The sequence below is a fragment of the Bos grunniens genome, chromosome 8 (genome assembly GCF_055505025.1).
Source record: "Bos grunniens cultivar Pamir isolate PY7600 chromosome 8, Bosgru_T2T1.0, whole genome shotgun sequence".
Classification (NCBI taxonomy): domain Eukaryota; kingdom Metazoa; phylum Chordata; class Mammalia; order Artiodactyla; family Bovidae; genus Bos; species Bos grunniens.
The window spans coordinates 65,911,043-65,926,789 of record NC_141172.1 but is presented as its reverse complement, the minus strand read 5'-3'; the positions used below and the strand labels follow the sequence as shown (position 1 = coordinate 65,926,789).

General features: G+C 44.6%; 1 protein-coding gene across 2 annotated transcripts in view; it reads left to right on the top strand.

The window, feature by feature from the left end:
* SLC18A1 (solute carrier family 18 member A1) overlaps positions 1-15,747 on the top strand; it is a 55,955-nt gene that overhangs the window by 15,448 nt on the left and 24,760 nt on the right. For both annotated transcript variants that reach the window (XM_086414397.1, XM_086414396.1), the window contains exons 6-11: positions 2,574-2,657; positions 3,521-3,613; positions 5,898-5,987; positions 6,223-6,266; positions 12,452-12,512; positions 12,594-12,689. In XM_086414397.1, coding sequence (XP_086270523.1) covers positions 2,574-2,657; positions 3,521-3,613; positions 5,898-5,987; positions 6,223-6,266; positions 12,452-12,512; positions 12,594-12,689 — 468 coding nt within the window. The remainder of the gene's footprint in view (positions 1-2,573; positions 2,658-3,520; positions 3,614-5,897; positions 5,988-6,222; positions 6,267-12,451; positions 12,513-12,593; positions 12,690-15,747) is intronic.

Sequence of the window (15,747 nt, the reverse complement as noted above, 5' to 3'; positions counted from 1 at the left end):
AGGCCATAACCAGTATTGCTATACTGAGTTGGCCTAACTCTAGCAAACATTTGGTGTTTAGGGGATCCTATGTAGCATTCGGGAAAAGGCAATGGCACCCCACTCCAGTACTCTTGCCTGGAAAATCCCATGGACGGAGGAGCCTGGTGGGCTGCAGTCCATGGGGTCTCGAAGAGTCGGATACGACTGATCGACTTCACTTCACTTTTCATTTTCATGCATAGGAGAAGGAAATGGCAACCCACTCCAGTGTTCTTGCCTGGAGAATCCCAGGGACAGGGGAGCCTGGTGGGCTGCCGTCTATGGGGTCGCACAGAGTTGGACACGACTGAAGCGACTTAGCAGCAGCAGCATGTAGCATTCCTTCAGGGTTTTGTCGTTATTTATTTATTTTTTTTTTAAGTATTTATTTATTTTCTTTTTGACTGGACTGGGTCTTCATTGCTGCACTGGCTTTTCTCCAGCTGCAGTGAGGGGGCTATTCTTCATTGCAGTGCTCAGGCTTCTTATGCCTGTGGCTTCTGCTGTGGAGCACAGTCTCTAGGCGCGCAGGCTCAGTAGTTTCGGCTCCAGGGCTCTAAAGCACAGGCTCAATAGTTGTGGCTTTCCGGCTTAGTTGCCCTGCAGCAAGTGGAATTTTCCTGGACTAGGGACTGAACTCATGTTCCCTGCATTGGCAGGCAGATTCTTATCCACTGTGTCACCAGGGAAGTCCCCTTCAGGGTTTTTAAATACTAAATGAGGTTGCTGATGCCCATCACTCTCCCTAAAGGTCCCTAGCTGGAAAACAAACAATGTAATTAGGAGTTAAATGGTGGCCTGTGTTAGGGGTACAAAATTACTTTGGTCTTCTAAACAGGGGGGACCAACCACCCAGTTTGCCTGGGATTGAGGGGCTTCCCAGGATGTGAGACTTGATTTTAAAACCTAAAAAAAAGGTCCTAGAGGCTTCCCTGGTGGTCCAGTGGTTAGGACTCCATGCTGCCACTGCAAGGGGCACAGGTTCAATTCCCTGGTTGGGGAACTAAGGTCCCACATATTGTGAGATGTGGCCAAAAAAATAAAATAAGATAAAGTAGTTTTATTTTCGGTTTTTTAAAGAATCTCCATACTGATCTCCATGGTGGCTGTAACAATTTACTTTCCCACCTACAACGCAAGAGGATTCCCTTTTCTTCACTTCATCTCCAGCCTTTATTGTTTGTAGATTTTTTGATGATGGCCATTCTAACCAGTGTGAGGTGATACCTCATTGAAGTTTTGATCTTCATTTCTTTAATAATGAGTGATGTTGAGCATCTTTTCACATGCCTCCTGACCTAGATGGGTGGAATGGGTGGATGCAAAGGAGGTCCAGAAGGAGGAAATACATGTGTGTGTGTGTGTGTGTGTGTATATATATATATATACATATATATATATATATATCTGATTGACTTCATTGTACAGCAGAAACTAGCGCAACATTGTAAAGCAGCAACTATACACCAATAAAATAAATAAATAAAAATAAAATAAAATCATGAAGGTCCTGGGCAAACAGGGATGAGTTGGTCTAACTATTTTCAGAGGACACAGGGGCAACAGACCTTGAACAGATTGAAATCAGAAAGCCTGGGAGAGATCATTGGAAGTGTGGCTGGGAAGAGGCCAATCATTTGCATGTTTGGGAGATGGTGTGATCATGTGGGGAAGTAATGGGGGAAGATTATAAGCACAGCCATTGTAATGAATGGGCAAAGGGGTTCAACATTGCTGATGCAAACATTTTGGAAGCAAGTCTTCTCCCTTTCTGCGGTGTTGTCTTAGAATCTGGGATGAGACATGTCTGGACTCATCAACCTTACCTCTAACACTCTGTAATTTAGTCTCTGATAACATACTCCTGTTTGGCTCTCAGTTTCACGAGTGCTTGTTAGTCTCTAGTAGACTGCATCTCTTCAAGGGCATGAACTGGGCAGTCTCTGTTTCACATTGCTGCAGAGTCCAGCACAGCTTCATGGTCAGTATTACTTAATAAATACTCACTGATCTGACTTGGCTAAAAGATTTTCCAATATGAGGGGAAGGATCCGATTGAATCACAAGATATTCTTGTCTACCCAATACCCATGGACCTTCAAGTACACATAGCTTTTGTTTCCCACTCCAGATGACCCAATAGGACCCAGCTATGGCAAAGATCAAATCAGGTTGTTGCATATGGAGAATCCAAAAGTTGGGTCTAGGGACTAGTTCTCAGTCCAGGGCATTGGGTTACATGTTCAGCCCTGACTCCAGTGGGCAGGATGTTGGGCTTTCAGCAGGAAATGTGGGCACCCAGCCATCTGTCCACCATGTGGTGCATCAGTTTATGCTTCTTTGGTTTCTCAGTCTTTATGTCAATTATAATGCAATCCTAATTAAGGGAGAGGATTAGAAGAGCAGCTCTGAAAACAAGGAGCAGTAATCCCTCTGTATTAAAACATGAGCATAATGGCTCATGTCTGTAATATCATGAGCCCATCTACTGGTGGCCAGACCATCAAAGGCCATTTGCTAACTGGGGAATTCTTGCTATTCTCTTTGCCCAGTGTTTGCCTTTTCTGGTACCTATACTCTGCTTTTTGTGGCCCGAACTCTTCAAGGCATTGGATCTTCATTTTCATCTGTTGCAGGTAATGCTGACATCTTAAACACACACACATTTCTTACCATCTCTTACTATTAATACCTTCAGACCCTATACAATTTATATGAAGAAATTAAGGAAACTATCATCAGAAAATGCAGAAATTGTGATTTAAAAACAAGATAATTATAGAGTTGCTGTCAGGGCCTGTAAATCCCTAAGCCTGATGTAACTTTCTCTGGTAATATTTAGGTTGAGTTAACTCAGGTCAGACCAAGCCCAAGGCAAAAGGTGCAGTCGGCAAGGTTTTAATTTAATGCCACTTTGTGGTCTTTTCTCTGTTCCCCTCTTAATGGAGAACAGTATTATAGAAACAGTAATATTGATACTATTGGTAACAACATCCCAGTTTGCAAAGTATTATCAAATACATGACTTCATGTAATCCTATGAAGCAGAGATTTTATGCCATTGTACATGTAAATAAATGGAAGTAAGAGCCCAGCCCACACTCCTAGGTGCTTTCATACTCTTCCATGGGCACCTTCATTGAATAGAGCAGTGTTCTGTGTCCATGGGTTTTCCTTCCCTTGACCTACTCCCTATCCATGGATTCAGGGAAATGTACCAGGAAATGATAAAGTGATATGAAATACAGGATCATTGGATAATGGTATTCTGCATTCAGAGATGTTTGCACTTCCAATAATATTCTGAGCAGAGGGGTGAGTCATGTGGGCATTTGGGGGACCCTTGGGGACAGTATGTGTAAAGCACTATGAGTTAGGTTCTGTAAAACCCTTCCAACTCTAGTTAAGATGACTCCTGGAGATATAATAGGGCCGAAACCAAGGACTCCGTGAGACTGGCAGAGACAGTATGCTAATTCTGCTGCCTTTCTCCTTTCAGGTCTTGGGATGCTGGCCTGTGTCTACACTGATGACCACGAGAGAGGGCGGGCCATGGGAATTGCCTTGGGGGGCCTGGCCTTGGGAGTGCTGGGTGAGTGGCACCTGGGAGATATCTCCAGGAGGCAGATATTTCTAAGGTCTTTAAGGAAACAGTATTTTCCTGCCTTCTCTGTCCAACCATGTTTTGATTCCTTCTGAAATTCTGCCCAGGGAAAGCAGAATCTCTTTCCCTTTAAGAAGCTGAATAGCCCATAAGGGGCTGGGAATGGTCCAGACACCTAGTCTACTCAAGGAAGTGAATCTTCACATGTTAGCAGCTGCTGCCTCATCTCTGCTTCCATATATGGCCAGTGCTTTCAACTGGGGACCATGCTATTTGCCAGATTTTGTGCTAAATATATACATAATCTTTTGTAAATCCTCACCACCACAGTGTGAAGGAGGAATGATTGTCCCCATTACACAGATGAGGATTAAAAAGGTTCACAGCCATCCGAGGTCACACGGCCAAGAAATGCCAGAGCCCGAATACGGACTCAGATTTTCTAGGCTCGAATCCAAAGCTCCAAATCCTAAGGTTATACTTTCTTTGAGGTTCATTCGAAATCTAGTTTACTCGATTAGTCCAACAAGACACAAACTTTTACTGAGTACATATTATATACCCTGTGTTGTTGCTTAGTCTCCAAGTTGTGTCCAACTCTGTGACCCCATGGACTGCAGCACTCCAGGCTTCCCTGTCCTTTGCTATCTCCCTGAGTTTACTCAAACTCATGTCCATTGAGTCAGTGATACCATCCAACCATCGCATCCTCTGTCACCTCTTTTCTTGCCCTCAGTCTTTCCTAGGGCATTATGTACATGCCAAGTACACTGCTAGCACAAAGGGCATATAGCTCAGAAGTCTCAGATGTGGTTCCTGCCCTCTAAGAGTTTGCAAGCTAATTGAGAAGAAGACACCAAGCATCTCTCCCCTGGCCCTACTCTTTACCCCCATGGTGAGGACAGGGAACCAAAGTTCTACTCTGTGTTAGTATCCGCTTCCCCAAACATCCAAGCTAAAACTTGGGTGCCTCCTTGTCTCCTTTATCACCTTCCACTCCCAAATGAATAAGCCCCCTATATCCTCCTTGCTCAAGGCCAGTTCCTCTTCACGTCTCACTTAGAACATGGCATCAGCTGCCTGCCCAATCTGTATGTTGCCTCCTTCCTCCAAGGTGCCTCCAGAAGAAGCTTCCTATGCCCAGAGCTTGTGGTCCTCCCCCACCAGAAGAGCACTGGTGCTTCTCTCTTGCCCACAAGACCAAATACATGCTTTATTTGCACACATGGAGCTCTTGGCTCTTCAGTCTCGACCTTCCCCACTCTCCTGTCTCCCAAACACTCCTGTTTTAGTAACGGGGTTGTTGTTTAGTTGCTAAGTTGTGTCTGATGCTTTGTGACCCCATGGACTGTAGCCCACAAGGCTCCTCTGTCCATGGGATTCTCCAGGCAAGTATACTGGAGTGGGTTGCATTTCCTTCTCCAGGGGATCTTCCTGACCCAAGTATTGAACCCACATCTCTTGCATTGGCAGGTGGATTCTTTACCGCTGAGCCACCAGAAGTTCCCACTCTCCTGGTCTCCCAAATAGTCCTATTCTAATGACAGGGAGTTTCTTATATTGCTTCTTGATCCACACTTCTTTTTCCTGACACCTCTGTGTTCTTCATACATGCTTTATGCTCACCTGTATTAACTACTTAACAAAGCCCCTATGACCGCTTGAACTCACTCTACTGTGATTACATGGGCTTCCCAGGTGGTGCTAGTGGTAAACACCCACATGCCAATGCAGGAGATGTGGATTTGATCCCTGGGTTGGGAAGATCCCCTGGAGAAGGAAATACAACACATTATATTGTTCTTGCCTGGAGAATCCCATGGACAGAGGAGCCTGTTGGGCTACAGTCCATAGGGTCACAAAGAGTCAGACATGACTGAAGCAACTGAGCACATATGCACTATGATTACTTGGCATTTTGCAGATGGAAACTTTACTTTTCTTTCCCCAGTTTTTAAAATTTTTAATTATTATTTTTATTATTAGAGTTTAATTTCTTTACATGGAACCTTTACTTTTCATCATGTTCTAATTATTTGGGTCACCCCCCCCCCCCCCCGCTGCTATGCCTACTCACACGTTTCTTCCACTAGAAACTGAACCCCTTGAAAGTAGGTCTTCTTCATCTCTGAATCTGCAGAGGCTCATGTTCTCCTGCAAGGCTCAGCCCCTTGCAGGCCCTCATGAAGTGCTCACTGGATTAACATGAATGGGTCATGCTCCCTGGGAACTGGTCCTCACCTCTGGAATCCATGGCTGTTTTCCTTTTCAGTAGGGGCTCCCTTTGGAAGTGTGACATATGTGTTTTTGGGGAAGACTGTACCCTTCCTCATCTTGGCCTTCCTGGCTCTTCTGGATGGAGGTGAGTCACCATAAGAGGCACCAGACAGGTGAGAGTCAGGTTGGAAATGGATTATGTTGTGGTGTCCGGGTAGACATGTCTGGGTGGATCGGGGGCTGCCCCATTGTAAGAAAGAGGGAAGCAGCTCAGGGAATTAGCTCTGTAAGGAGCAGAGTACTGACAACGTGGCCATCATTGGATCTTCCAACTAGTAAGTGGACACACTGAACTAGTTCTCTCTCTCTTCCTTTCTTAGCACTCCAACTCTGCATCCTACAGCCTTCTAAAGTCTCTCCTGAGGTGAGTGAATACCAAGCTCCATTGCTGATAGAGAGAGAACGGCTGAGTGCAGTGACCCAGGCTTGCCTGGACCATCCCTATTAAGCCACAAGAAGAAAGGGGAGTGGAGCTGGAGAAAGCTAGAACTGTCCTGGATTCCCAAGAGGGTCATATTTAGGATCGTGTGGGGGCGAGGGAGGAAGTCTGGCTTGATATTGGACCAAGATGGGGGAAGGGCCTTATAAAGAGTCAGAGAAACCTTTGACGACGACGACCACTACTACTGAGTCATATATAGTAATTCAGAACCAGGATGACAATGACACTGGGACCTGAGTATTCATAGTTATAACATCTTAACGTCTCAAAGGTAAAGAGGACCTTGGAGGCCATCCAAATAACATTTCCCCCCAGAGCAGCCTTACAGACTGTCATTCTGTAGCAGTTAAAATCAGAGTTGGTCTTTATCTGACTCCAAAACAGAGATGGCTCTGAGACATTCATATCAGACCATGAAGAGAGATAAGAAAGTACAGACAATATGGGAAAGTTTGATTCAAAGATCTTGATTTTGTAGCCAAGTCAGACAATACTGTTGGTATTCTTTTGTATCCATTCAGCCAGTCTTTGTCTTTTGGTTGGGGCATTCAACCCATTTACGTTTAAGGTAATTATTGATAAGTATGATCCCGTTGCCATTTACTTTATTGTTTTGGGTTCGAGTTTATACACTGTTTTTGTGTCTCCTGTCTGCTGCTGCTGCTAAGTCACTTCAGTCGTGTCCGACTCTCTGTGACCCCATAGACGGCATCCCATCAGGCTCCCCTGTCCCTGGGATTCTCCAGACAAGAATAGTGGAGTGGGTTGCCATTTCCTTCTCCAATGCATGAAAGTGAAAAGTGAAAGTGAAGTCGCTCAGTTGTGTCTGACTCTTAGCGACTCCATGGACTGAAGCCTACCAGGCTCCTCCGTCCATGGGATTTTCCAGGCAAGAGTACTGGAGTGGGATGCCATTGCCTTCTCTGGTCTAGAGAATATCCTTTAGCATTTGTTGGAGAGCTGGTTTGGTGGTGCTGAATTCTCTCAGCTTTTGCTTGTCTGTAAAGCTTTTGATTTCTCCACGCTACTTGTGATTGGTGTCTGAAGTGGGGTTCAGTCTGTGGGGTCCACACCGTGAAAGTGAAAGTGTTAGTTGCTCAGTCATGTCCGAGTCTTTGCAACACCCAAGACTGTAGACTGCTAGAGTCCTCTATCCGTGGAATTCCACAGGCAAGAATACTGGAATGGGTTTCCATTCCTTTCTCCAGGGATTTTCTTGACCCACGGTTCGAACCTGGGTTTCCTGAATTGCAGGCAAGTAATTAGTATTGGAATTGAATTGAATTGTCAGGACACTCAGTTGGTCCAGAGAACTGGAGAATTCCTTGGTATGAAAGCCCCACCCCTGTGGTATCAAAAGTATGACTAGAGAAATGATTGCCTTTTAGTACTTTTTTGAATAATTTTGATTTTTGGATGGTAATGTTCTACATATTTTAAAAAAGTGGTTCCTTTTCTGGCTGGCATACCATTGTATACATTCCATGTTTTATGCTGTCTTCTATGTTTGAGCATTTCAGTAATTTCCAATATTTTGTAGATATGAATAGTGGTGCAATTAATAATCTTGTGAAAGTGAAAGTCGTTCAGTTGTGTCCAACTCTTTGTGACCCCATGGACTATACAGTCCATGGAATTCTCCAGGCTAGAATACTGGAGTGGGTAGCCTTTTCCTCCTCCAAGAGATCTTCCCAACCCAGGGGTCAAACCCACGTCTCCCGCATTGCAGGCAGATTCTTTACCAGCTGAGCCACAAAGGAAGCCAAGAATACTGGAGTGGATAGCCTATCCTTTCTCTAGCGGATTTCCCAACCCAGGAATCAAACTGGGATCTCCTGCAGGCGGATTCTTTACCAACTGAGCTATCAGGGAAGCCCAATAATCTTGTCAGTTCAGTTCAGTCGCTCCGTTGTGTCCGACTCTTTGCCACCCCATGAATCGCAGCACCCAGGCCTCCCTGTCCATCACCAACTCCCGAAGTTCACCCAGACTCATGTGCATCGAGTTGGTGATGCCATCCAGCCATCTCATCCTCTGTCATCTCCTTCTCCACCTGCCCCCAAATCTCTCCCAGCATCAGGGTCTTTTCCAATGAGTCAACTCTTTGCATGAGGTGGCCAAAGTATTGGAGTTTCAATCTCAGCATCAGTCCCTCCAATGAATACCCAGGACTGGTCTCCTTTAGGATGGACTGGTTGGATCTCCTTGCAGTCCAAGGGACTCGAAAAAGTCTTCTCCAACACCACAGTTCAAAAGCGTCAATTCTTCGGCGCTCAGCTTTCTTCACAGTCCACCTCTCACATCCATACATGACCACTGGAAAAACCATAGCCTTGACTAGACAGACCTTTGTTGGCAAAGTAATATCGCTGCTTTTTAATATGCTATCTAAGTTGGTCATAACTTTCCTTCCAAGGAGTAAATGTCTTTTAATTTCATGGCTGCAATCACCATCTGCAATGATTTTGGAGCCCAAAAATAAAGTCTGACACTGTTTCCACTGTTTCCCCATCTATTTCCCATGAAGTGATGGGACCGGATGCCATGATCTTCGTTTTCTGAATGTTGAGCTTTAAGCCAACTTTTTCACTCTCCTCTTTCACTTTCATCAAGAGGCTTTTTAGTTCCTCTTCACTTTCTGCCATAAGGGTGGTGTCATCTGCATATCTGAGGTTATTGATATTTCTCCTGGCAATCTTGATTCCAGCTTGTGCTTCTTCCAGCGCAGCGTTTCTCATGATGTACTCTGCATATAAGTTAAATAAGCAGGGTGACAATATACAGCCTTGATGTACTCCTTTTCCTATTTGGAACCAGTCTGTTGTTCCATGTCCAGTCGAACGGTTGCTTCCTGACCTGCATACAGGTTTCTCAAGAGGCAGGTCAGGTGGTCTGGTATTCCCATCTCTTTCAGAATTTTCCACAGTTTATTGTGATCCACAGTCAAAGGCTTTGGCATAGTCAATAAAGCAGAAATAGATGTTTTTCTGGAATTCTCTTGCTTTTTCAATGATCCAGCAGATGTTGGCAATTTGATCTCTGGTTCCTCTGCCTTTTCTAAAACCAGCTTGAACATCTGGAATTTCAGTGTTCACATATTGCTGATAATCTTGTATATATGTATTTTTCTAAAATTGGAGATAATCTTTTTTTTTTTTTGGAGATAATCTTTAGAGTAAATTTCAAAAAGTAAGATTGTTGAGTCAACAGGTTTATTGAACTTCTTTAGGTACATTTTATGATTTAGATCTGCCTCTTTACTTTGAATTATATATGGGAGAGGGAATGATCTTTTTAGTTGTAGTATCTCTGAATAGTACAATCCATCCCTGTGTGTATGCAGAAAGGGTTATCATATCAAAACTATTAAACCTATTTATCAAGTCAACGATTAAGCTACGTTAATTGATTTACAATGTTGTGTTAGTTTCAGGTGTACAGTAAAGTGAATCAGTTATACATATACATATATCCACTCTTTTTTAGATTCTTTTCCCATGTAGGTCACTACAGAGTATTGAGTAGACTTTCCTGTGGTATACAGTAGGTCCTTATTAGTTATCTATTTTATATATAGTAGTGTATATGTGTCACTCTCAATCTCCCAGTTGATTTCTCCCCCACCCCTTATACCCTGGTAACCATAAGTTTGTTTTCTACATTTGTAACTGCATTTCTGTTTTGTAGATAGCGTCATGTGTATCCTTTTTTAGATTCTACATGTGAGTGGTATCGTGTGGTATTTGTCTTTCTCTTTTTAACTTCACTTAGTCTGACAATCTCTAGGTCTATCCATATTGCCACAAATGGCATCTTTTCATTCCCTTTTATGGCTGAGTAACATTCTATTGTGTATATATGTACCACATATTCTTTATCCATTCCTCTGCTGATGGGCATGTAGGTTGATTCCATGTACTGGCCATTGTAAATAGTGCTGAGATGAACACTGGAGTAAATAAACTACTAAATCAAGATCAGATCAGATCAGTCGCTCAGTTGTGTCTGACTCTTTGTGACCCCATGAATCGCAGCATGCCAGGCCTCCCTGTCCATCACCAACTCCCAGAGTTCACTCAGACACACATCCATTGACTCAGTGATGCCACCCAGCCATCTCATCCTCTGTCGTCCCCTTCTCCTCCTGCCCCCAATCCCTCCCAGCATCAGGGTCTTTTCCAATGAATCAACTCTTCACATGAGGTGGCCAAAGTACTGGAGTTTCAGCTTTAGCATCATTCCTTCCAGAGAAATCCCAGGGCTGATCTCCTTCAGAATGGACTGGTTGGATCTCCTTGTAGTCCAAGGGACTCTCAAGAGTCTTCTCCAACACCACAGTTCAAAAGCATCAATTCTTCAGCGCTCAGCCTTCTTCACAGTCCAACTCTCACATCCATACATGACCACAGGAAAAACCATAGCCTTGACTAGACGAACCTTTGTTGGCAAAGTAACGTCTCTGCTTTTGAATATGCTATCTAGGTTGGTCATAACTTTCCTTCCAAGGAATAAGCGTCTTTTAATTTCATGGCTGCAGTCACCATCTGTAGTGATTTGGGAGCCCAGAAAAATAAAGTCTGACACTGTTTCCACTGTTTCCCCATCTATTTCCCATGAAGTGATGGGACCGGATGCCATGATCTTCGTTTTCTGAATGTTGAGCTTTAAGCCAACTTTGTCACTCTCCACTTTCACTTTCATCAAGAGGCTTTTGAGTTCCTCTTCACTTTCTGCCATAAGGGTGGTGTTATCTGCATATCTGAGGTTATTGATATTTCTCCCGGCAATCTTGATTCCAGCTTGTGTTTCTTCCAGCGCAGTGTTTCTCATGATGTACTCTGCATATAAGTTAAATAAGCAGGGTGACAATATACAGCCTTGACGAACTCCTTTTCCTATTTGGAACCAGTCTGTTGTTCCATGTCCAGTTCTTACTGTTCATAGGGTTCTCAAGGCAAGAATACTGAAGTGGTTTGCCATTCCCTTCTCCAGTGGACCACATTCTGTCAGATCTCTCCACCATAACCTGCCCATCTTGGGTAGCCCCACGGGCATGGCTTAGTTTCATTGAGTTAGACAAGGCTGTGGTCCTAGTGTGATTAGATTGACTAGTTTTCTGTGAGTATGGTTTCAGTGTGTTTGCCCTCTGATGCCCTCTTGCAACACCTACCGTCTTACTTGGGTTTCTCTTACCTTGGGCATGGGGTATCTCTTCATGGCTGCTCCAGCAAAGCACAGCCATTGCTCCTTACCTTGGACGAGGGGTATCTCCTCACCACTAAATCAAGATAGAAAGTGGTAAATACCATGGATTAGGACATAGTGCTTAGGAAGTTTAAGAGAGAAAAGTTCCAGCTACTGAGTTAGGGAACACTGTGGATAAGAAGGGGCCATTTAAGCTTGACATTGATGAATGCCTGAGGTTTGGACCTATTGGAAAAAGGAGGAAGGGAGTTTAGGGAAAGGTAACCATGATGACCAAAGGGCTTGCTGGTGTGCTTGGAAGGAAGGTAGATGACTAAATTTAGCTGGAATGGAGTTTTTTGAAGGACAGGCATGTTATCATTGGACATTCAGGCTGACATTTTAATCTATATGTTCAGGCTTCTTTGGTAATGTCAGTCCAGTATGGTTCCGCATTGTCAGAACAAAGCACTCAGAAGGCCTGAGCAGCTCTGTGAGTTGTCGCCTCTGGGCTCACTTCTGGAACTCAGTGATTTGCCTGTGGTTCTCCCTGGATAAATGTCAGTGCTGGGGAGATCAGTGGAGGGGCTAGGCATCCAGACACCTGTTGCCCAGTGGCAGCCTTGCTGACAACCCATTCTGATCTGCTTGGTGGTCATTTGAAGGCAGGACTTATGTCTGGAATATGTTGTCCCACCGTTTGTGACTGCCTTTCACACAGGGGCCATGTGGTTGCCACCAGCTTACTCTGTGACACTGGGTACATCACTTCTCCTTCTGTGACCTGTGGGTGGCTGATCTCTGCAGTAAGGGAGCTGATGTAGGTGGTCTCTAAGGTCCTGCCTACATGCTCTCGGATTCTGTGAAACAGAAGAGGCATATACACTATATAGATGAAGTTTTTTTGTTTTCCGTGTTCTCAGAGTGCCAAGGGGACTCCACTCCTCACGCTTCTCAGAGACCCTTATATCCTGGTGGCTGCAGGTAAGCTGACATTGCCTTACTTTGGGAGGGAGGGTCTGAGCTTCAGGACTGCCTCAGGGGCTCACTGGACTGTGTCCCCAGGCTCCATCTGCCTTGCCAACATGGGGGTGGCCATGCTGGAGCCCACACTGCCTATCTGGATGCTGCAGACCATGTGTGCTCCTGAGTGGCAGCTAGGTAAGTGACCTTGGTCCTCAACATGAATTTTGGCAGAGGTATGGGCCAGGGACCCTTTCTGAGGCCATCAGTAAGCATCATCAGGGCCAGATCTTGAGAGTCATAGAGGGACAGCATTCTTCCCTCATCAAATTATCTCTCCTGTCTGCATCTGTGAGTCTAGCCTGATTGGGTAGGCAGTTCCTTCAAGAAGCAGTCCCCAGTACACAGAATGGGAGGGCTTGACAGGGGTGATAGAGGGGCAACTCACCTAGCTGTACGGATGAATGACTGCCCGTCAGACAACCTTGGCTTTTCCTTTCTGCTCCATTAATTTGCTATGCAAACTTGTGCAAATCACGTCAGCTTTCTGAGCTTCACTTTCCTATCACTAAAATGGCTATCAGAGTACTAAGAGTTCAGAGGGTAAATTTGACCCTGATGCTGGGAAAGATTGAAGGCAAAAGAAGAAGAGGGCGGCAGAGGATGTGAAGGCTGGTTGGCATCACTGACTCAATGGACATGAACTTGGGCAAAGTCCAGGAGATAGTAAGGGACAAGGAGGCTTGGCGTGCTGCAGTCCATGGGGTCACAAAGAGTTGGACACGACTTAGCAACTGAACAACTGAGGAATAAGTGATATAATCTGTGAAAATGCTTTTTACCTGTAGAATATTAGCAACTACCACCATCACCATCATTGATGTTGAGCTTGCCACAAAGTTCGTTTGGGTTTTTCTGTGTTATGGAAAAACTCAAATGGACTTTTTGACCAATCTTACAGTTTCATCTTTCCCACTCACTGTCCCCCAGATTACCCTTTTGCTTTTTTTTTTTACCTCTAGAAAGCTGCTAATGGAGTACACTGTACTGTGAGGGGGGCCTCCAGCCCCCTCTGCTCCACGGACAGATGTCCTCATGAGTCATCTGAGGGAGGAGGCCCTGGATCTTTCCAGGAAGCCTAAGGAAAGTCAACAGAGAAGGTTATGTGCAAATTGCGCAGTCACTGCTGGGAGGAGCACTTATGTGGCCAGAGGGGGAACTGATAAGGACCTGATATAGCTTAATGTGCAATGACAAGCACTAAATCTAATTTTTTAGGGGACCATGCTAAGCAAGGCTCCCAGCTGCACTCTTAGCACCAAATTGGATTTTTCCAAGCTGCAGCTGCCTCTGACCATGACAGTTAATTGAGTTGGTGCTCAATGCAAATAAACATCCCCTGCCCCAAGATGCTTGGGCTCTTGGGCAGACGGGCCACCAACCATAGCTCAGAATGGGCCCTCCCCAGCCCTTCTTCACCCCACAGGATATTAAAAGCAAACTAGCCATCAGTCAGTAACTGGTGAATTGCTGACTTTGGGTTTATTTTTAATCACCCTGACAGTTTCTGTTAGGGTGCACTGTTTCTGCTCAGGATACAAAGAAACAGAGAGAGAGGCTGGTGAGACCCGATGAAGTGCACAGGCTTGATGTCAGACAGTGCCTTGAGCAGGCAAGGCTGCAGTAGAAAGTGCTCAGGAGAGTGAGTGAGAGACTGAGGAGGCCTTGTCCTCCACCATCCCTTACAACTTTCTTCAGTGCCCTCTGCATCTGTAAGTCTAAATACAGAGGTTCTCTCCTGGAGAGTGTATTAAAATTCAGATTGCAGTTCCCTTCCAACGATTCAGTAGAAACAAGTTGCATTCCTGGTAAGTTTCCTGATGATGCTGATATGGCGGCAGTGACCACACAGAAAAAGACTGCCCTCCATGCAGACCCCTCTCCAAGTTGTTGGGAGGAACAATTTGTAGCCTGTGGCTGAACACTCTCCAAGTGGCCCGCTGTGTGTCCACTACTCTCACCCAGTGGAGGAAAAAGCTCAGGCTTTGGAAATATGCCCACCTGTGTTGAAATCCTGACTCAACCACTTATTGGATGTGTCCTTGGATAAGTTACTTAATGTCTTCAAACTCCACTTTTTTTTTTTTTTGTAAAAATGGAGGCACTTTTCTGGTTGTTTTCAGGGTTAAATAGACTTATGTATTCTAAGGGCTTCCCATGTGGCGCTAGTGGTAAGGAATCTGCCTGCCAATGCAGGAGACACAAGAGATTCATCAATCCCTGGGTTGGGAAGACACCCTGGAGTAGGAAACAGCAACCCGCTCCAGTATTCTAGCCTTGAAAATCCCATAGACAGAGGAGCCTGGAAGGCTACAGTTCATGGGGCCGCAAAGAGTTGGACACGACTTAGCGTGCACACACACATATTCTAAAGGCATTAACATGGCACTTGGGATACAGTATATACTCAGGAAATAAAACCCATTGCTGTTTTTATCATTGTTTTTGTTGAAATCACTTTAGCAGTCACAGCTTTGTGTAATCCCCAATCCTTGAAAATATGCTGTGAAATATAATATATCTGTAGAGATACAGTATGGAACACCTCATTTGCACAAAATGCTACTGAATTGCCAGTTACACTCAGATCCTAAAGAACAAGCCACCTTGGTTGAGGAAAATATCATTCAGGAAATCCCATGTCACTTGAAACGATGTCAAGGAGATGGATCTAGCAGGCCTGTGCTCTTCCTGCTGGTGCCCATTTCCAGATATGAGGTAAACAATTGAGTGGTTGTTGTTGTTTAACTGCTAAATCATGTCTGACTCTTTTGTGACCCCTGACTGTAACCCGCTAGGCTTCTCTGTCTATGGGATTTCCCAGGCAAGAATACTGGAGTGGGTTGCTGTTTCCTTCTCCAGGGGATCTCCCTGATCCAGGGATCAAACCCAAATTTCCTGGATTGGCAGGCAGGTTCTTTACCACTGAGCTACCTGGGAAGCCTCAAACAATTGAGTAGCTATACCATTTTTTTTTTTAAACAATGAAACATAAATACATGGTTACATGGTTACAGTTTGAAACAGATTGCCACCTGCACAGATAGACTAGACAAATATATTAAGGTGCGTTTTGCCTCCAGTCCATAGAAGAGGATATTAAAAGCAAACAAGACATCAGCCAGTAACTGGTGAATTATTGACTTTCGGTTTATTTGTAATCATCATGACAGTTTATATTAGACAGCACTGTTTC